General features: G+C 50.2%; 4 protein-coding genes across 4 annotated transcripts; 1 reads left to right on the forward strand and 3 right to left on the reverse strand.

Moving 5' to 3' along the window:
• Positions 1 to 810: 810 nt before the first annotated feature.
• Positions 811 to 2,660, forward strand: TGAM01_v202425 (hypothetical protein; the record flags this gene model as incomplete). Its single annotated transcript, XM_018804877.1, has 4 exons — positions 811 to 1,856; positions 1,922 to 2,220; positions 2,307 to 2,408; positions 2,473 to 2,660. 4 exons carry the CDS (start codon positions 811 to 813, stop codon positions 2,658 to 2,660), a joined length of 1,635 nt encoding a protein of 544 aa, XP_018661868.1.
• Positions 2,661 to 6,667: 4,007 nt separating this feature from the next.
• Positions 6,668 to 8,012, reverse strand: TGAM01_v202426 (hypothetical protein; the record flags this gene model as incomplete). Its single annotated transcript, XM_024548997.1, has 2 exons — positions 6,668 to 6,778; positions 7,047 to 8,012. 2 exons carry the CDS (start codon positions 8,010 to 8,012, stop codon positions 6,668 to 6,670), a joined length of 1,077 nt encoding a protein of 358 aa, XP_024406236.1.
• A 1,028-nt stretch (positions 8,013 to 9,040) lies between these two features.
• Positions 9,041 to 9,460, reverse strand: TGAM01_v202427 (hypothetical protein; the record flags this gene model as incomplete). The annotated part of the gene is made up of 1 exon (XM_018804875.1): positions 9,041 to 9,460. The coding sequence occupies one exon, from the start codon at positions 9,458 to 9,460 to the stop codon at positions 9,041 to 9,043; it is 420 nt and encodes a 139-aa protein (XP_018661866.1).
• A 9,668-nt stretch (positions 9,461 to 19,128) lies between these two features.
• Positions 19,129 to 21,051, reverse strand: TGAM01_v202428 (malate synthase, glyoxysomal; the record flags this gene model as incomplete). Its single annotated transcript, XM_018804874.2, has 4 exons — positions 19,129 to 19,186; positions 19,260 to 19,490; positions 19,566 to 20,544; positions 20,610 to 21,051. 4 exons carry the CDS (start codon positions 21,049 to 21,051, stop codon positions 19,129 to 19,131), a joined length of 1,710 nt encoding a protein of 569 aa, XP_018661865.2.
• Positions 21,052 to 21,210: the final 159 nt, after the last annotated feature.

The following is a 21,210-nucleotide window of genomic DNA, read 5'->3' on the forward strand; positions in this document are numbered from 1 at the left end:
CGATAGTAAATTCTGAGAAAAATGAAAGTTGCTGCCTAATTCTGCGCAGCATGCCATGCATTTGCGCCATGAATGCAACTCTTGTTTGCAGCCTGGCGACAGTCACGTGAGCAGGCGAGCTTGACGATCACATTGGAGCAACATCAATGTATAGCCGTTGTTGTTACACCTGCAGTATGTGCCGCAGAGCCGCATTTTGACGGCTGCATTTCGTCCTTGTCCCTCTATTTTCGAAGGATGCGGTTATCGGCAGGCAGTGCAGTTGCCGCATGTGGAGATGTGCAGCGGTTCAGGGCGCATTCATGTAGTTCTCAGTTTAGCGTCCTCGATGTACCAATTGTAGGTTGTGCTACACTTGATCCATCAAACCGTCGAGAATTGCTACCCATCTCGCAATGGTCTTCGAAACGATAGTCCCTACACACACTTGATAAGCCCGACCCTCTGGTATCTCCGACCGGAGAATGCGTGTAATACGGTGCCACCCCACCGGGAGTCTGCTCTATCACCCATACGAATAAGGTTCAACAACCACTTGAGACACTCTGCTTGATACACTATTGGACACAATGAAGAAACAAACAATGTCAAGGGGCACGGCATTTGCTTCATCGACGTCGAATCCGGCCTCTGCTGGTGTGAAGCAAATAGCGGCGTGACGTGTGTTCAATCCTTCTGCAGGGCGAGACAGGAGCACGTGCAACCAATAGAACACCACTGACTACTAGCCAGACTTAAAATCTTGGAGCAGACGCCAAAGATCTGGGCTTCGTTCCTCATTCATTGCCAAGCTATACAAGGGTTTGCGCAATGCCGGCGCCTTATATGAACGTTGTGGCGGCCCTGGGTGGCGTTGCGACTCACTTGTTGTACCTGAATCGAGGCGAACATCATCGGCATGCCCTCCGCTATGTTTTGGCCGCGACAGCCTCTTTTTCAGCGGTGTTCATGCTCAACTGGTCGCCTATATTCAATAGCACGCCCGGTACAGACTGGCTATCAGCCATTATTCTGTCAGCAAAAGGCCATGGATGCTTCTTTCTCGGCCTCTACTCCAGCCTCGTCACATACCGGCTCTTCTTCCACCCACTCAACAAGTTCCCAGGACCTGTATTCGCCCGCATTTCAACTCTTTGGCTGATATATCGCTTCCGGGGTCTCGATGGATGGAAACAAGTTGCTGCGCTTCACGATAAATACGGCCCATATGTCCGCATTGGCCCATCCGAGCTGTCGGTGCGCGACCCAAAAGCCGTCAATGCCTTTCACGGGCTCAACTCGAAATGCAGGAAAGATCCTCACTACGATATGACGCTGCCCATGACATCGCTCCACATCTTTCGTGACAAGGCTCAACATGACCGCCGCCGCCGTGTGTGGAGCCAAGCGTTTGGCGATCAGGCATTGAAGGGGTATGAGCAACGGATGCGAAAATATCGTGATATGCTGTTTGACAAGATTGCTGCTTCTGTTGGCCAGCCGATGAATATGGCCAAGTGGTTTCACTTTTATAGCTTCGATGTCATGGGCGATCTCGCTTTTGGCAAGCCGTTCGACATGCTCGAGACTTCTCACAACCATCGGGCCATCGAAATGCTGGAAGCTGGATTTGTGCCTCTTGGGCTCCATCTTCCGGTATGGCTCCTAGTGCTTGGAATGAGCATCCCCGCATTGTCAAAGGATTGGTTCGAGTTTGTCGACTTTTGCAGAGATAGATACCAAGCTCGGATGAAGCACGAACCGGATGTTCCCGACATCATGTCTGCACTCCTGAAGCCACTGGAAGGAAGGGAGCCCACCACTGAAGAGGCAGATTTACTGACTGGAGACTCGCAGCTTGTAATCACTGCAGGGAGGTGAGTTGAGATGACGCGAATTTGGGCTGGTTTCAATACAAAGAACCTTACTGACGGAATGCTAGTCATACAACGGCCGCGAGCTTGACCTCCATCACACGCCTGCTTGCAAAGCATCCACAGCATATTACGAAGCTACGACAGGAACTGGCGCCATTTGTCCGCGACTCACAAATTATAGCGACTCAAGATGAGATGGCGCGTCTCGAACATCTAAATGCGGTGATTAATGAGTCACTCCGGCTCTACCCCCCTGTGCCAACAACGGTATATCGTCAAACACCAAGTGAGGGCATTATGATTGATGACGTTTACATCCCGGGGAGCATGTCTGTCATATCCCCACAGTATGCGATCGGTAGAAGTAAGTCTTTTGGGAAAGAGAGCAAGCTTTAGACCAACTTTGTGTTTTATAGCGATTTACTAATGACAAACGTTCGTTTGCAATAGACGAAGATGTATACACAGATGCCAACTCATTCATTCCCGAGCGCTGGTATCAATTCCCAGACATGATTAAAGTCAAAGATGCGTTTGCTCCATTCTCAACTGGTATGTAACGCACCCGCGATCAAAAAACCGGCCCGTTTCATCGCTAATCTGTCTTATTTATTAGGCCCTTATGGCTGCATAGCAAAGCGCATGGCCTTGATGGACATTCGCCAGGTGATTGCGAGGCTCGTTTGGACGTTTGACTTTGACTTTGCTCCCGGAGAGGATGGCGCCACCTTTGAGAAGGGAGTCGACGCATTTATCATGACTTTTGGCGAGGTGAACATGACATTTAAGCGCAGAGAAGCGTGATAATTGAGTTTTTGCATAATTACGAAATAGATATTATTTTTGGCAATTGATGAGCGCCGTTTATAGAAGCATATCTTGTAGTGGAGGATTATAGTTCATTCTGACGTTTTCGTCAATCTACTGATCATGGACTTTGGATATACCTCGTAGTAGGTTAGAGAGAAACTTGCACTACGATGAAATATCCCACATCTCGTATATACCACAATTTAACTCATCAAAGAATATCATGGTCTCTCAGTCGTCTTTGATGCCTGTATCCGATTCGTATAAGTTAGTTTTGCCGAACATTTGAAAATTGGGCTAGAAGTATAAAACTCATGAGAGTCCTGAGCAAGCAATGCCTACGACGACGTAGAAGGCAAAAGTCTGACGTAGTATCGCTTTTTGGAAATTCGTAGTACTTACTTCCGGTATACGTATCTTTTTGAACCTCCCTCTCGTCTAACAAATGCAATGGAGTTGGCTATCCAATGTTCAATATCCGTGCCCCTGGCGTCGTGTAATAATTGATCTTTGATAAAGATGCACTGGATATGCTTGGAGTCTAAGCATCTTCGTCCATAACCATCGAATCTCTACATGTGAGCGTCCAAGACGGGCCAATATCTGTGTCACAGCTTGCCGTCAGATGACTTTACTATCTACATGTAGTCTATACACCATCACCCATCGAAGAAAGAAAACAAAGGCCACCATTGTCAATCCTACTACATGTATCTTTGTGACTTTGTTCTTCTGGTCTGAATAGGGCAAAGCCGTACAACCTAACCAGCTACGCATTGACAAAAAAAGCCTCAAGTCAGTAGGTCACACACGTCTATAGCCACAGTCGCCACAAAAATTATGCAGCCATTTATGCAGCCATCCGCGGCGCGCGTATCGACCCGAACCTTGAACTTTGCCGCTTCTGCTTTTGTTGTAGCCTACCTGTATCCCGTCGACGTTTGCCGATCTGCGGGATGCCTGTAGTACTGTTCGTTTCCATTTGACCCCCCTAAACATCTAATATACATCACTTTGACATTCAATTGAGTTTTAGACAAATGCTTGTTATTTCTAATTTTAAATATGCTTTACGTTATGACTCTTTGGCCTTGTAGCGAGGGGCTGATAGATCCCAGCCGCAAAGGAGGTGGCGGCGTCAAGGCAACACGAAAAAAAGGGGGGAAGACAAGAAGGCGATTTTAGCGAAGCGGCTGTGCTCATTTTACTGTATACTAGTGTAGATAATAGTAGCAGCAGCAGTAGTAGTACTAATAGTAGCAGTACTCGTTCTTTTGTAGAAGCTGGGAATGGGGGCGTGTGCATCTGGATCTCATGTGGTGTTACGTATTTGCGCGAGGGACGTATACTATGAGGGGCTGGGCTGGGCTGGGCTGGGCTGGGAAAAGGATATGCGAGAAGTAGGCGAGTCTAAAAACGAGCATGTCATTGATGAGGCGTATTTTGATCCTTGTAAATCAAGTCCCGGTAAAAGTCTTGATTTGATTTGAATGGCACATGGCTTTGTTGCGGTCTAAGTGGTGGATGTGTCTACAGCAGAGTACGTGTCTGCGCGGCTTCTGTGGAAGCAGAATCATAGAAGGGACGTGTAAAACACAGCATGTACAAAGAATATATATAATAGGATAGATATATATGTACGTTTTCTTTTTCTGTATCTATTTCTTTACATTTTCTCCTTTCCTATCAATCTGGGAAGCACAGTAAACCAATATCCAAGCTGGCACACCCACACAAGACGCACTCCTCGACTAATTTGGCCTCCCACAACGTCCGCCGTGTGGCAGCACAACTCGGAGCCATGTATGTAAATGTAAAAACTCAGCTTCTTCCTCTTCTTTGATGCTATACCCTGTTGAGATCAAGGCCATAAGCCGAGACGTAGCCTTGCAAGTGGTTTTTATTCTTCGTTTTTTTGCTTGATACGGAAGTTGTAGTAGGGTTGACTGAGTCAATTACCAGGTAAAGTAAAAGGAGGGAAATCAGCTACTAGGTAGATACATGTAAATAGGGCACTATCGTGAGGCTGATTGAGACTCGCTAGTCACCTTGCCATGTGCCTTGCCCTTATTCGGATCCAGCCACCGTACACTGCATCTACTACTCCTAATTGCTTCTACTAACCCAATGGACAATATTCAATAAATGGTGATTGGATAGATGACCAGATACTTGTACGTATTCCGCATTATCAGCACACACGGGATCGCCCAAAACTAGTACCAAACTGTCCACGCAGCCCCCGTAATCTTTGACATGTTCACTAGGATCCATTCAAGGGTACCTGTATATCCCGCTCTCAGCCGCAGCAGACTATATCGCAAAGAGCAAGGAACGTATGCACTCATGACACATGCAATGTGATTAAACCTGAGCTAACTCTCTCTCTCTTTGTCTCTCATACAAGTAATTCGAAATCAAAATCAGTAAATAGATCCTAGTCTCTCTTTCTCTCTCATGGCTTGAAACCATACAGATCGGTAAATAGATCCTAGTCCGTCTCGCTCCCATATACGTACAAGTAGCACAAGCGTAGAGCACGTTTTTCTCTGTTCACCTTTTAATCTACAGGGTGCTTTCATGGGTAGCACTACCTACCGCTTACCTTGCCTGTGCAATGCAAATGCATGTCTCAAGTCTCCTCTTCGTCCTGCTTGTGAGGAATGTCGTAGCGTGTACTTTATTAGTGTATACGAGTACCTACCATAAGATGGACTGACTGCACCATTTACACGAAAGGAACAGTTACTACTAAACCCCTCATCTTGTTACCAACCACTTCTCTCCCTCTGTCTCTCTCTGTGGGCGTGTAGTCTCTTCGATATCTTCTCTTCTTATAGTAGACAATTCATTGTGCAGAGTATTCAATACAATCCACCAATTGATAATCTTCAAGCTCCCAGAGCCCAATCTCAACCGTAAAACCTGCACAAAAACACACAAAGAACAGCCCATCCCCATCCTTGCCTGTCTTATGTCACACCTCCCCCCCAAAAAAGCGAAAAGAAAAAACACATCCCACCCCCTATTCTTTCCAAAAACCTCAATCCCACAATACCAGCCTTCTCTAAACACCCCCCCAAAAACAGAACAAATGCAGAAAAAGAGGCAAAAATCTGGAGGCGCCACTCACTCCCCTCCCCCTGCTCGCGCCTCCCTTCCCTTTTTTTTTTCAGCCCCCTCCTCTCCTCCTTTCAGCCGCGTTACCGCCTCTGCCGTGGGCTTGCTTTAGTGTAGCGCCCGGTCAGAGTAAAAACATGAAGTCAATTGATCTTTAATCCCAAGCTTATGGTGTCTTACCTGCGTATAGGAAGAAAGGAAAATGTTGTCTTGGTCCCGAGAATTACTTCATCTTGGTCAGAAAACCAAATATCCGAAGATGACACCAAAGAGCCTTCGTTAGTCAAATCGTTGATACTTTCTCTCGTACTATTATTGATTCATTTCGCTTCCGAAGCGCCAGTGTTCGCTCTCAGCTCTACTCTGCCGCTCTACTGCGCCCTTCCCTGCCCTTTGCCTGGGGAAAGTCAGTCGTATCTACTTTACGGAGCATACACAAGTGCCGAGATCCTTGTTGTTGCGAATTAAAGGTTTTTGGCTGCTACTATATACTACTACTACTACAATCTTCAGTATCTCCGCAACGCAGCCACCTATTACATGAATATCCATAAAAGCATCAAAGCCAATAAACAGTTCCTTATCAATGGCTCTGAAAGAGAAGCCTCCTTTTCGCCCGTAGGCTGTGATCCCATTCCCTCCCATTCCATACCATCCTGCCTTCTAACGGCGGAAAACAAAAAAGAAAAAACCAAAAACACCAAAGAGAACCGTATACCATATAACCCGTATCCTATGCCCATAAACCGTGATTTCCAGTATGGCAAGAAGTAGTAGAATCCAGTCCCAGTTCCAGTCCCAATCCCAGCCCGAAATTCCAAATCCAGTCCCAGTCCTTATCTTAACACCAATACCGATTCCCATTCTGTATGCGCGACTACCTAGTTTCTCCTGGCGTCGTCATCAATCTCCCCACCGCGGCTACCTCCATTCTCAGCCGCCACTTGGTTCTCGTGGCTCTTGTTCTCGCAACCTTTGACTAATCTGTGACGCTATCATGCATGTTAGTAACTTCTTAATAGCCAAGTTAACATGGTAGACACATGTGCGTACCTTGAGAGCATCCTTCCGTGAAAAGCTCTTACTGCAGAAATTGCATGGGAATGGCTTGACGGCAAGATGGATCCTCTTGTGACGCTTCAGATCATGATTTCGACTGAAAGATTGCACACACTGGTCGCACTTGAACGGACGCTCTGACTGAGGCTGCGGCGGCGGATGCGAATACATCATGGTAGAAGTTCCGTATCCCGCGGGAACCATGCTGCCGGGAATCATCGAGAGCTGGCTGCCAGGCTGGTGGATGTTGGACATGACAGGCCCACCCATTGACAGCGGTGGATACGTTTGATAGGACCTGTAGGAGCCGGGATGTGCCATGGACGGGAGAGGCTGCTGACTTGAGAGGGATCCCAAGCCTCTGGGCAGTGATGCCGCCCCGGTGGGTGAATGGCTCGATGGCGCGGGTTGGGTCGCGTAGGGGAAGCTCGATGGATGCTGAGGGCCCGATGAGGAGGAGTAGCTCGGCCCGCTAATGGAAGGTCTGCTGTGCGTATAAGAGTCAACGTGGGCGGAAGAGTTGGAGGTCCCCGGCGCCTGTGTGACGTGGGGAGCCATCAAATTCCCAGAGTGGCCGTCCTGACCTCCAGAGGACTGGAACGAGTGGTGGTCATATGGTTGAGCTGAAAGGCCATCTCCCCCAGTGGCCGGAGACTGCGAACTTCGCTGGTTGCCATATGGCAAGCCGGGCTGGTTATACATCGATGATGACCGCCCGCCATAGGGAGCTGTTCCCAGAGGGGGCTGAGTGCCGTTGGCGGGATTGACGGGATAGGACGATCCACCGGAAGGCTGCATAGGAGCAGGTTGCTGTGCCGAGCCTGAACTGACACTATACGCAGAGTTGCTTGGAGTCGGCCAGCTTCCGTGGACGTGGCCGCTGTATGTATACTGCTGCATGCTGGCGGGGGCTTGTGAACTTTGCGAACTGCTCGTGTGCACACTCGACAGGCTGGGGCTCAGCCCATCACTTGTTCCAGACGCAGGAGGGTTCAAGTCGAGGCTCTTGCCGAGGTTGTAAAAGGTACGAGGCCGAGAGGATGGATCGTCAATGCTGGAGACTTCGGGCTGCGGTGGAGGAAGAGAGAAGGTAGGCAGAGCGCCAGCTGCAGGTCGTCGTGAAGAAAAGCTTGGTGGCGGGTTGTTGTCATGAGACGTATCGTCCATGGCGGCGGCCTATCCGAACTTAGCTTTGTCGAGTCGGTTTTGCCCAGATTTACACGATTTCTTGATGTTTTCGCACTCGACGTCCTGGCAACGACGCAACAAGAACGACGGCGTATCTCTGGAATATGCGGAAGGCGCAAAGGGATGGGGGTGCCGGCCGGGTTTTATTCACTTGTCTTTGCAAAGTTTCCCTTGGCCTCTCAAACGATACAGCTGCGAACGGAAGGTTGAGCAGATAGCGCAGTTGGATAAGAGCGGTTAACAATACAGCAGACTCAATAAGGTTTGCCTGTGGCTCCGGACGGCGTCGTTTTTGGCGTTCTTCTGGGGCGAATATGTATGGCGCAGGTTGCCCACAAGTATATGGATGGGATCGAAGCAGCCAGACCAGACAGTATACGCGCTACAGAGACGACGGCTGAGAAGCTTAGCAGTTTTTTCCCATCTGCCTCTTTTTTAGCGTCCCAAGGCTGGATTTTTAGATGGCCACCCCCAGCTGGCTGTTGGGTCCCAAGACTGGGACCTTCTCTCTTGCTGAGCCACGCGCTGTTTCTCCTTCGCCTTTGCTGGACGGGACCTGAAAAGACAGACCCCCCAGTCATGTCCCGATCCTGGTCGTGGGCCCGCCGGGGCATGTGGGAGTGCGAGGTAGCACTACCGTCACTCGGGTTCGAGAGCTGTATGGCTAGCGCTTTCAGGACGCAACGCGAGTCGCTGCTAGATTGGAGGGCTGAAGCGGAGCCTTGGACGCTCTCGCCAATAGCCTGGCCGGCTGCCCCAGACCCAGAAGCCTAGGAGACCCAGAGCAGGAGAAAAGAGGAGAGGTGGTGGAGCACGCAACAGGCCAGGGATCCGGAAGCCCAGCGCTGAGCCGATAGCCATCCTGTCTAGCAGCTAGCTGGATCATCTCTTGTCTGCTCTGATCTTCAGCGCTCTCCTGGCCCTTCCAGACGCTGGCTGGCACAGCTGCCGTCGGGGGAGTGCCGCCAGCGCCAGATGGATGCAGGGGCGTGCCATGGCCAGAAGGGTCAGATCATGGACTGAGCGAGAAGCCCTTCCCGGCCTGCTCCGTCGTTGCAGTCGGCACAGGGCCGCAGCTTGGCTTGACCGCAGGGCTGGCACGCAGCTGTCCCGTTACCGTCCCTGCAAAGCCACCCGCTGCTCGTAAATGCATGCTTGGAGCGCTCCTTGACGATGCCAGCATATGCGCGGCCAGCAGCTGCGGGCTGGTACTCGCCAGATACTTGGTACATGAGCTTGCTGCCCGCGGGGGGTGGGAGAGACAAAAACGGCGTCGAGCTCGGATCCCTGGAGCGTGATGGGGGTGCTTGGAATGTTTCGGGCGGGCGCTGCCTCTTCGCACTGAGCGCGATACTTTGTCCGCCATGGCCGCAACGCAGCTTTTGCGTGCCGCCGGCTGAGACGCTGCATGTACGCCGTGCCAACATGTGCGCTCTCAGCACGTTGCGTCCTGCCCATCCGGATGCTGCCTCGTCCTCGCACTCTGCGCTACCGTCGTCTTCTCAGCCGCAAGCGCTCGCTTTCTGCCCTTAGTCAGTGCCTTAGTGCTCGTTGTCATCCCGTATTCCATACTTTGCTCAGTCGGCGCGACTCAGCATCCGGCCAGCGATGGCAGCTTGTAGGCTATACTTGCGGTCGATTAGACCTTTGCATCTCCAAGACGTGCCGGTGGAGCCCGCTCAGGGAAATTCCCACTCTGACACGCATACATACTTTAGTCGGTTCGCATTGCGAGCCTTCCGAGAAATGCACCCCAGTGGCCTGGGCCATGTATTCCGGCCGTGCTAATCAAATCTTAGACATGCCGCGAGCGTCTTCTCTCGTCGGATACGCCCACAAATGCCCTTGAAACAGAAGACATGTCTCCAGCGGCCGCGGCCCAAGAACGCAATCCCAGCAATCCAATCTAGGAATCCCTCACGCAACCAGGCATGCACGTCGACTCGAGTGCTCCATGCACCGCAACGGAGAACCCAGCACTTACATGCGCGGTACTTGGCCGGTATAACCACACGCCTCTGCTTCCAGCACCGCAGGTACTGTACTGGACTCCTCCTCTTTTCCACTAACACTACCACCACCACCCTCACAGCCATCTCCCACTAAGACCAAGTAGCTCACTCTGCTTTCCCCCTCCGCCCCTTTCATTCTCCCAGCGCCAAGGGGAAGTTGCTCCAGCCTGCATACATGCTACCCAGTATGCATGATGCGCCTCCGTGCCTGCAAGCCTTGTGAGCATGCATCCAGAGCAGCCGTCCCGACGCCCCCTTGATGCTTACTTAGTCGATCGTGATTTATTGCAAGAGCCGGCATGGCTACTCTAAAATCCCCAGTACGCAGGTTGTACACGTATGTGCGAGACAAGGACGAATCCATGAGATTTGCTTCGGCTAGCACCTCTTTGATTCGGCGAAAAGGGCAAAGACACTCCATACCTACCTTGAGCGGGCCTCTGGCTCGGTAGCAAAAGATACTCCAATCTTCTCTTGCCTTGGTCATTGAGGAGGTACGCAAATTCAAGTCTTTGCAGGTTAGCCTCTGCGGTAGGATAGTCTAAGCGGCCTAACGTCAGTACTACCTTACTCGAGACCACTCCGATTACTGGGTACAGTATTAGAGCATCTGCGCTTTCGTCTCCCCCGGTTTGGAGCACGGAGAACAGGGTCCCCTGATCCTGGCCTTTCGCCCAAGACAATTAATTAACTTGGCATCTGCTCCCGTAGTATTGTCTTCCTCCATTCGTTAGGTACTGCCACATGCATCTGCAAGCCGCGTTGCAAAGTTACATTGCGTTTTACATCATGTGTCAGAGACGGGTGACCTTTACCCATATACATTCGATACACTCTCACTTCTTCTTCTCTTCTATCGCTGCTGCTCTCTCTCGCTGATGGAAGCGAGTGTCATTACTTGCTCGATCGAAGCAGACAGTGTTAAACCGATGACGGTCTGGAGAACTTTAAACACCATTAGTAAGAGGCCTAGAACTTGAGAGCCCACAATTGAAACTTGAAAGAAAAATGTACGAGTGCCAACATAGTAACATAAAATTTGCCGTGCTCGTAACTTACTCATCACACTCCGTATTGAACTCATTATTAGTAGCGTATGAGAGCAGTGTGGATGCATCGCGCGATGGCATCTGAGGGCTAGACATACTTGTAGCAACTCACCAAAATGTCAGTCTGGTGCTAGTGGCCTGCTGCTGAGATTGTCCATATTGCATGCTGAGTACAGAGTAATCGCACTTCATTGGTCAGAAGCTAGATCTAGTCCTCTGAATTCGGCTTGCCCGCTCCTCGAAGAACATGTTTGACCATGTATAGAGTACTTGGTCAAGTGCTGAAAAGTCAAAAACATCCCCCAAACCCAATTTCACCTGCTAGATATGCTCTTTGAGTTTCTAGCAGCTTTGCAAATCTCAGGTTAATTCTAATCGCAAGAAGCCACACCTTGTCTTCTTCAGGCCATAAGAAGATGGAGTAGCTTGAGCTGAGAGGCGGCAAAGCGTGCTCTGTATGACAAACGCCGGATACCTGGAGGAGTAGAACTACTTCCACTAAAAGGGTCAGCTAGTTGCACAGGAACGGGGTACGAGTGCCTCCTGCATTAACTCTTACAAAACGGAGTAGTAGTAGTCAGCTCGTTCGTTCACATCCTGGCACCCCAATCGACCGAGGCCCCTGTTGTGCGACGCTTCTTGAATGACAGCTCTCCATAACTTCTGCAGGCTGCCACTCCCGTCACATGGCTGCGCCTTATGCCGTCCCTTCATCGCCCCCTCCGCTCCGATTCTCTTGAGATCTAGAGCGCCGCATTGGCTGGCTGTTAATGCGACACCGGATAACTTCCTGGATCAACACGCAAAGGCAATAATGTTCCGGATTCAAGCAGTAGTATCCATCTGCTAGCTGCCTACTACTCATATAGCCGCAGTAATAGGTATGTACCTATTGGCAAATTGTACGAGTAGCGAAGCCAGACGCCGCCAGGTCCCCACAGTCCAAGCTAGGATCTAGAAAAGATACCGCCAAGGTGGTCTTGCTCTGCATCAGTGACTTTTAGCGGCCCCCGTTTCTTCTGAGCCATACCGTTCGCTCGTAGTTGACTGTGTTCTCTCTCTTGCGTATAAACATAACCGGCGCGTTCTGTATTGGCAAGGCCCATCCGTTCCGTATATAGTAAACGCTGAACTCGTAGAATGCGTTCTGTATCAGAAGCGGTGCGAGGTGGATCATTGAGCTGAGCTGAGCTGTCTCTACCTCTCCTCTCTCCTTTGTTCCAGCGCCTCACCGTCGATTCAGCCAACATGAAAGCGACAGATAACAAACTGAAATGGTAGAACGGTAAACTCGTAGAGCCTCACGAGCGAGAGTCCCCACCACCGCCACTTCCGAAAACAAAGGCCAAGATGCGTGAAAAGACACTTGCTACATGCAAGCAATACCCGGTACTTACTGTAGCTAGGACAAACCTTTAGAGCATTCCCTCTTTCCAAGGAGATCTTAGGTGCAGCGAGCATCACGTCATGTGTCGATTGTATTGATTGTACAAGTATCCAAACATATGTCGCTTGTCGAGTTCCCTTCTTCTTTGCCGGGTCTACCGGAAATCTTCCTCCTATACCAGAGTCCAGCAGCAACGGCATTCTGTACTTCGTAGTCCGCGCAGAGTATGATTTAAAGCTTAGCTTGGCTATGCTTACGTCCTCTTCTTACGACGTATCAAAAGACGTCGAGGGATAAGCGAAGGGTCAGATCTTGACAGATGATTCTGGTGCCCGCGCCGAGTCTGTAACGCTGGCGAGAGCGCGCGCGCACGGGCTGACAATCCATCCACCCCTCCCAAAGCTCCACTCCCCCGGCCTGTGGACCCGTGGCAACCCGGCTTGCTTCCCAGCGCCAGCCGCAGCCATCGCCGGATAAGCTCAGCCATGCCGACCCAGCGTTTGGGGGCCCGAGGACGCAGCGCGCCCTTGGCGCGGTGAGCAGGGAGTCGTCCGGATGTCGCTATGGTCATGGCTTTGCTGGCTGTGATATCGATCATCGGCTTCGATTATCTGAGCGCGGCGGTATGACTGCCTCTCTAGAAACTCAAAATTTTAATCTTCAGTCCCCCTCTTTTGGTCGCTCACCTTCTGAGTTTGAAGTTCGTGTATTCTTAAAACCTTTCCCTTTGCTGTGCTCCAGAGACTCGACATCCCTGCCAGACATCCGAATTAGCGGGTTCAGCTATTGAGACCATGCGCCCAATTAGCAGGGGCCGGTATGATCTGCTCCATGGACAGCCCCAGTATGAATATGACAACCGTCTCCACGCACCCGCACTTGCGACTAGGTAGAGACAGTGGTTCAAGGAGCAAATCGATGCACTCCACGCTCCGTATAGAGTAATATCTTCAGTAGTGCTTAAAACAGTAACATAACGGTAGTTCAGAACTCATATGCTCTATTACTGCCATCTCGGCAGGATCATTTGTTGTAATGGAAATATACTTCAGGACATTTCAAAGGCTAGGAGCAGTTTTTTTTTTAAAGCCAATCCTCAAAGCCGAGATTCCACTTTGCTGAAAGGCTTGTGGATTTCTATTAGCTGGTGCTTTAGACCTTATTCATGAATCACTAACACTTACAAGTCCACTGCATCTCCACCTCCGCGTATGTTCCCCTGCAGTGGGCACCTCCAATATAGTGCCTCCTATATGGAGCTGCTACACCATAATGCCTCATCGAAAATTCGCGGGTAGATTAGTGCGCTGTACCTCTGATCTTCACGCGTTTTGACTTGATCAAGGTTTATCACAACGTCCTTGCGCCGTTGAACGACATGGTTGGCGCTAAGGAGGTTCATGAGAGCTTCTAGCACGTCAAATTAGTAAACGTCTCGAGATATAGGGCATGCTATTCAGCCGCTCGCCTTCATCTATGCGGAAATTGAGAGCATTTCTGGTCGGTAAGTAAAGCGGAAATCATTCATTCAGAAGGGGGCTAGATCTTGCAATAAGGTAGCCATGAATTTGAAGTAGTGTGGTTCGGGTTGCTCTTGCCAGCTGTGGAAAATGTATGAATCCTTGAACTATTACCTCGAGGTCCTAAAGGCGCTTGACAGGCAACATGCGGAAATTGCCATAACCTGGCATTAGCGGCTTGATACATGAATGGCTGTCCTGCTACCAAGCTGCCAATCTATTGCCAATCTCCCCTACCTACATGTGGTCAATTTTGTCCTTTCTTCTCCACTAGGAAACAGTATTTCGAAGCAGCATAATTCTGTGAGGCCGTGCATTTGATGGCATAGGTTTGGCGTTCCGAAACTTGTATGATCAATGCGCCTGCATTGGCAGTCCATATATGCGGCAAAGAAAATTCAAGGCCAATTTCAACTCAAGATCTTGAATATAGAACCAGACTGTAAAACAAGGCGAATTTGCACACAGTAGACGATACTTGGGGTACATTCTCTGTACTCACAGCACGGTACATCCCGACTGAAACTGGCCATCCAAGAGGCAAAGAGTAGGCGTGTGCCTAGGCCCAAAGGAGGTTTAACGCCTATGAAGGAACATCACTAGCTGCAGGCGAGCCCACAGTAGCGCCAAGGAGCTGAAAGAATCCCTCCCAACTGCTAATAATAAGCCGCGCGAAAACGGATGACTTTTAGGGGCTTTGCCGCGTGATGGCCTGGGGATTCCTCTCGGAGTTCGGCTCAGTCGGAACTTGACAATACCACGCATGCCGATTATGAGTATCCCTCGTAGTGAACGATTTGTCATTGGAGAACATTGCAGAAGGGGGGCAGAGATTCGAACCAGTGGCCAAGTAACTCATGTCTGGCCGCTCAGCAGTCTAGCGGGAGAGACGCAGCTAACGTCGTGCAGATAGAGAAAGCTACTCAGCGTCCCGCGGGAGTTTTTGGATCCTTCCAGCCGCCACTGCCTGCAATGGAGATTCGGATGTCGACGGGGACCTAATCGTGGCGCAAATCAAAGCCATGCTGCGTGGCGTCAAACAAGGTTGTTGCGGTTGCAAGGGAGAATGCAGGGGTCGATACGACTAGCTCCTGATTTCCTTGTCAGCAGTCATGTTTAGCTAACCGGGGGCGGCACCTGATTGAAGTGATGGCTCTTTACGGGTTATAGAATGGCTGCTGTGATGCCAAGACGCAGCACCAGCTCGGTATGTTGATGCATTTTGATTGGGCTAAACCAGGGACTGTAGACGCGCATTTGCAGAAGGATTCCTCCCCTGTCTGTCACGGGCTATTGCTGTGCGGAGGCGTCTGCATCCTGGGCCCTGGGCACCTATACCCCTCTGTTAGTGTTGGGAGGCTTCGGAAACCAGCGCCACTGTCAGAAGCCAAAGTGCAAGGTGGAATGGCGTTTCTAGTATATCTGGGGTTGGAACAGACGCCACGACGACGATCCACCAGATATCGAAATGCCCAGGGCGTGTTTTTGGTTAAGACGACAGCAACTCTTGGCATGATTTGCGTATGGCAGATTGAACGAAAGACTAGTGAATATGTTGTCGCTCAGTGATATCGGTAATATGGCATGGCTGGCCAACTCTGTGGTATGAAAACGAGACAATCTTTAGCGATGGAAGAAAAGGGAGAGGCCTTTGTGAATTTTTCGTGCGGGGAGAGATAAGATACCAACTAACCGATGATTAGATGGGAAGGTACGGAATAACTCTATTTTGTATTCTCCTTTGGCGTGGACGCCGTTAAGATCAGCGCGAAAGAGGGAAGCCGCAGCCAGCCTTATCCCAGCCTTATCTCACCCGATCTGCTGCAGCAATTGGTCCCTTTGCATGAAATCATTCACCAGCCAAACACGATCGATTCCACACGGCAGTGGGCTAAACAGTGAACTAAACTTGAAACGTCGTGGTATATCATGCTTCCCTTTGGTGTAGGAATCTTTCTTATTATGCCTTTATCGAGTATTTCCTTTTCGAAGCTGACGTCAAGCTGCTTAGGGCTCCCTGCGGAAATCCACGAGATTGGCGCCATCACGAAACCGTCTTCATTGGTCTCTAGGCAAGGCCCGCCTCGCCAGTGTCCAGCCCATCAAGTAAAGTGGTAGATCTGAATTCAGCCAATGTCTACGGTTCCCGTCTGTTGCCAGGCTTGGTCTGTTGCTCATGGACTATCAGCTAAGATGCGAATACGTCATTGAGACAACGAGCCAGAATACCCCCCAATGCGCTTTCTTACGTGTGGAACAAAGTTCAGAAAAAGTATGCTAGGCGCCAAAGCAAGCTATTTGAAACTACTACATCGTAAAGAACATAGTCTTTGCAGTCAAGGCAGATAGACTTCCAGCTGGTACCAGTAAGGCTGACCATGAACTCTCGCCAATTGCGCCCTAACGAATGGCGAATTGAACTTTCTCAAGATCTTATATACAAGCTAACTAGCTGATTGAATTTGAACAGATCGTGACATTGAGATCACCAGATGCCAGCACTCGAATTCAAGGCTTCGGTCAAGGTCCAATCTTGGAATTTCTATGGCAGATACTTTTGATGGGAGAGCTCTGAGCCTAAACCAATTTACTAGAACGGTAATAGATGCCACATTATCAGAGCGCGTACGAAAATGGTTACTGTATCTACTGGTAATATTTTGATGCTATTCCGACACTCTCCGGCAGATATCGAGCCACCAATGATGCCTCAACGATGCCTCTTGTTCTCATTATGGTAGGGCAGTAGAATTTACACCGAGGCTAAGAACACGAAGTATTGACGCCCCTATACGAGAATCTTGTTGGCGGGCTTGCTAGAACCCCGTGGATACCAAAGCCTCATGACAGGGGTGTGTGCCATGCCACGCGAAGATCTGAGGCTACCAACGCCACGATTTGCTCCATCTGTCACAGAGCCATGTCAGCGATTCAGTTGTTAGGAAGTCTAAGCCAAGTGACGTGAGGGAGAGGATAGTGGGCGATAGCAGGTCTCATTTCCCGCGTTGTCGTATACAGGCTTCTTCCGTCAATCACATGGAATGCCGAAGCGATACGGGACACGCAGTTCCACACATAGTAATTTTCGGAGTATGGTACCTGCTGCTACTGTACTGCCATTACTAGTATGTAGTGCGAGTATGCACCCCTTTCTCCCCTTGTCTCCTCGCTCTTCACGACTAGCCAACCCGCTAAAGCATGGAAATGACTAGGGTGCTTGCGGTAGCAACATAGAAAGTACAAGCTCAAACTCTGGCTTGTTGTTTGAGAAAGCTCATCAAAGATACTCTCTGTTACTTGCCCCTCTCTCCTTTTTAGAACAACATTAGTGTGAACGACCTGCAGTAGTCGCATTTCCATCAAAGAATGTGATCACGAAGCAGTGCTGCCAAACACAGGGACGTGATATGGCAACGGCGAGAGAGAGACTAAAGTGAAGACCAGGTCCCGAACAGCCGAGCAGCTACCACAAGTGAAAGGCCTTTGGATCACAGGAGGCTCTCGTCCCGTGCCAAGCACGACAAACCGATACGCCTACCAAGTACAGGTATTATATCTCCATTATTACAGGTGAAACTACTGCGACTCACACCACTCTTAGTGGATATTGCTCCGTGATGGTACAGTTCCACCTAGAGCAACAGGGTCACCAGCACTAGCATGAGCTGCACGCGCGCCGACACCCGGGAGCCGGGGAATGAGCGGGATGGCGTACAAGCATCCTCCACCGGAAACAAGCCGCCGTGGGTGGGAAGCCTTCCATGCCATCGTGGGTTGGCTTGACACGCCCAACTCTCGGCTCAGAACAGCCAAACTCACGCTGTGCATGTCATGTCGATTCATGGAACTCACCTGCTGAGCCATTAATCATACAAGGGGCGGGAGGACAGATGAACAGCCAAGAATCTCCAGCGCTATTGAATCCTCGTGGATCCTCTCAGCTGGGCGAAGTCTCTGCATCTAGTTAGCCCCTCACCGGCTGGGTGCTGCTTAGCTTACCCAAACAAGACAAGAAATGAATCATCCAGCGCGTGGCCAAAAGACAGAATCTCAAGTCGGTTGCACTTGGTGCCGCCTAATTGACTCGGGAGACGGAAATTGGAGAATCCAGCTGTTTGGTCGACCGGTTGGTGCAGAGCTGGCCAGTCAATACGAAGGAGTCCGCCTGAGCTGAGCTGAGCTTCAGCCGATACGAACAAACGCTCATTTTTTACTTCACCTGATTCTAGAACAGAACCACAAAATACGGGATAGCCACTAACGCGGTGCGAAATATGCTAGCCGAGGCTTGTATGTAGGCCAAACGATAGCTGTGGCGCGGCGGCTTTTCCACTTTCATGAATTAAATGAGGTATCTCGTCTCAGCCCGGACGACGCGGGAGAAGAAGAAAAGATGCCTTGGCCGAACGGTTGTTGCTAGTATTTCGGGGAACTGCTCGTACTGATAGTTGCTACAAGCAAACCATCTAGATTTCGCATTGACGAACTCCTAGCTTCAAGTGGGATGGTTTGGACCAGCATTCAGTATAATGGGGTACACGTATCTCGTCTGAATTCTTTTCCTAGGGCCGTCGAGTTTCTTGATATGCCGGACCGGTGGTCGCCGAATACCTACGGGCATCCGACATCGGGTTCGGGACCGTCGGTATGGGGGATCGGGCACACGGGCTGCACGTCTCTATCTCACTACTTCCGGAGCAATTAGACTGAGGTTTTTTTTTTTCCTTTTCTTCTGGTGATTTAGACAAACTATTTGCCCTGACAATGTATGAGATCAAATTAGGGCCATGGTACTCGTAATAAGTCGGGCAATTTGTCTTGTCGAAAACACCATTGCTCGAATACTGTACTTTGATATCTACTACATAGGGTTACAGACTGCACAATTTAAAATTTCTTTGGGAAGAAGGATCATCAATGCTATCAATGCATAAAAGATAATTAACGAATAGTTGCTACTATACTACTTTCCAATAAAACTCCATGTTATACAGAGAAACAACAAGTACCACGAATAGGTAACCTCATCCAATTTCGCCCAATGATATCGATATAAAACAATCTTTTCTTCCCCTTCATCTCGTCATTTAGTTTTACACTCATAAACTTTTTACTACTCCTTGGCATTTACAGCTTTGAGGCCGGAGCGGGAGATCCAGGCTTTGTAATCTCATCGTACAAAAGACTGTTTTGCAAGAATCTGTTAGTTCCAAAAAAAATTGCTTAAAAATCCAAGGATACTTGAAAAGGAAACTCACGTTGTCAAGAAATCAGCATAGTCTTCGCCAGTGACCTGTCCGGCAAAGTACTGTGCAGCAAGATGGAATTTGTTGCCCTGAGGAGCCTTTGAGGCAAGACCATCGGCACACTCATTCAGGAGCTTGAGGGCATACGCCTTGTCGACACGCTTGCCTTCGGCGGTAGAGACGCCGTGCTTGACCCATTGCCACAGCTGGCTTCGAGAGACTTCGGCGGTGGCAGCATCCTCCCTGATTTGTAGAATTACTCATTAGTGATGTTGTTCATATGTGACCACAATAGCTTTTACGACTGGAAAGACTTACATCAGATAGTTGATGGGAACGCAGCCCACTCCTCGGATCCAGGCCTCCATGTAGCCCAGACCAATGTTCAGATTCTTCTTAATGCCCTCCTCAGTAACGCTTCCGGGAACATTCATGTTGAGCAAATCATTCTGGCCAATCTTGACGTCCTCCCGGCGGATAAACAGCTGATTGGGGGTAGGCATGTGCTTGTTGAAGATTTCGGTCGCAATGCTAGCGAGAGCAGGGTGAGCAACCCACGTGCCGTCGTGGCCGGCTCGGGCCTCGCGCAGCTTGTCGGCACGGACATTCTCCATGGCCTTGTCGTTGGCCTCCTTGTCGTCCTTGATGGGGATCTGGGCAGCCATGCCGCCCATGGCGTGGACGCCGCGCTTGTGGCAGGTCTGGATGAGGAGCTTGACGTAGGCGTCCATGAAGGGGACGGTCATTGTGACGGCGGATCGGTCCGGCAGGACAAAGTTTGCGTTGTTGCGGAACTTCTTGATGGTGCTAAAGATGTAGTCCCATCGGCCGCAGTTGAGGCCGGAGCTGTGGTCTCGGAGCTCGTAGATGATCTCGTCCATCTCAAACGCAGCGAGGATGGTTTCGATCAAGACGGTTCCTCGGATGGTGCCGCGAGGGATAGCGATGTAGTCCTGAGCCAAGTTGAAGGCGTCGTTCCACAGACGAGCTTCGAGGTGGCTCTCCATCTTGGGCAGGTAGAAGTAAGGTCCGAAGCCCTTCTTCTGGGCCTCGACAGCGTTGTGGAAGAAATACAGGCCGAAATCAAAGAGACTGCCGGAGATGGGCTCGCCGTCAACCAGGAAGTGCTTCTCCTCGAGGTGCCAGCCTCGGGGGCGGACAATCAGAGTAGGCAGCTTGCGATCAGTACGAAGCTTGTACTCCTTGGCGCCCTGCTTGAAGTCAACTTGGCGACGGACAGCGTCGTACAGGTTGACTTGGCCATTGATCATATTGTCCCATGTAGGGGCACTGGAGTCTATTTGTTTGCTCAGTATTAGCTATCCAAGCAACCCAGGCTGACGGGTTTCACGCGAGACTCACCTTCAAAATCAGCCATGTACGTCCATACATCAGAGTTCAAGGCATTCACAACCATCTTGCGATCCGTTGGGCCAGTGATCTCAACGCGTCGGTCAACCAGACCAGGCGCAGGGGGCGCACCCTTCCATGTGGCATTCTCACGAATGTGCCTCGTCTCGGGCAAGAAATCAGGAAGAACACCACGATCCAGCTCAGCCTGGCGCAGCTTTCGGCGCTCAAGGAGATTCTTGCGGGTGGCGTTGAAGGAGCGATGTAAGAGAGCAAGGAAGGCCAGAGCCGGAGGAGTGAGGATCTTGCGGTGAGACTCGTCAATCTTGCCGAGGACGGTGACGCCCTGGAGGATAGCTTCTGTGGATGCCATTGTGCCGGTGGTTTTGTGAGGAGAGTGTTTGCGGGATTGGAGGTTATTGAAGACGGTTTGCCAGAAAGGCTGCTGTGGCATGTACGATATATCGGAGTGAAATGTCCAGATATAAGGATTTAAGGTAAAAGATGTTTTTGTAGAGATAGATGCCAGATGATTTCAATTGGCAGACGCCACAACCGCAATGATATGAGAGAGGAGGTGAGGTGAACTTTCACGTGTCAGTCAGTGACGGTT

This window comes from Trichoderma gamsii (assembly GCF_001481775.2).
Source record: "Trichoderma gamsii strain T6085 chromosome Unknown Scaffold_6.2, whole genome shotgun sequence".
Taxonomy (NCBI): Eukaryota; Fungi; Ascomycota; class Sordariomycetes; order Hypocreales; family Hypocreaceae; genus Trichoderma; species Trichoderma gamsii.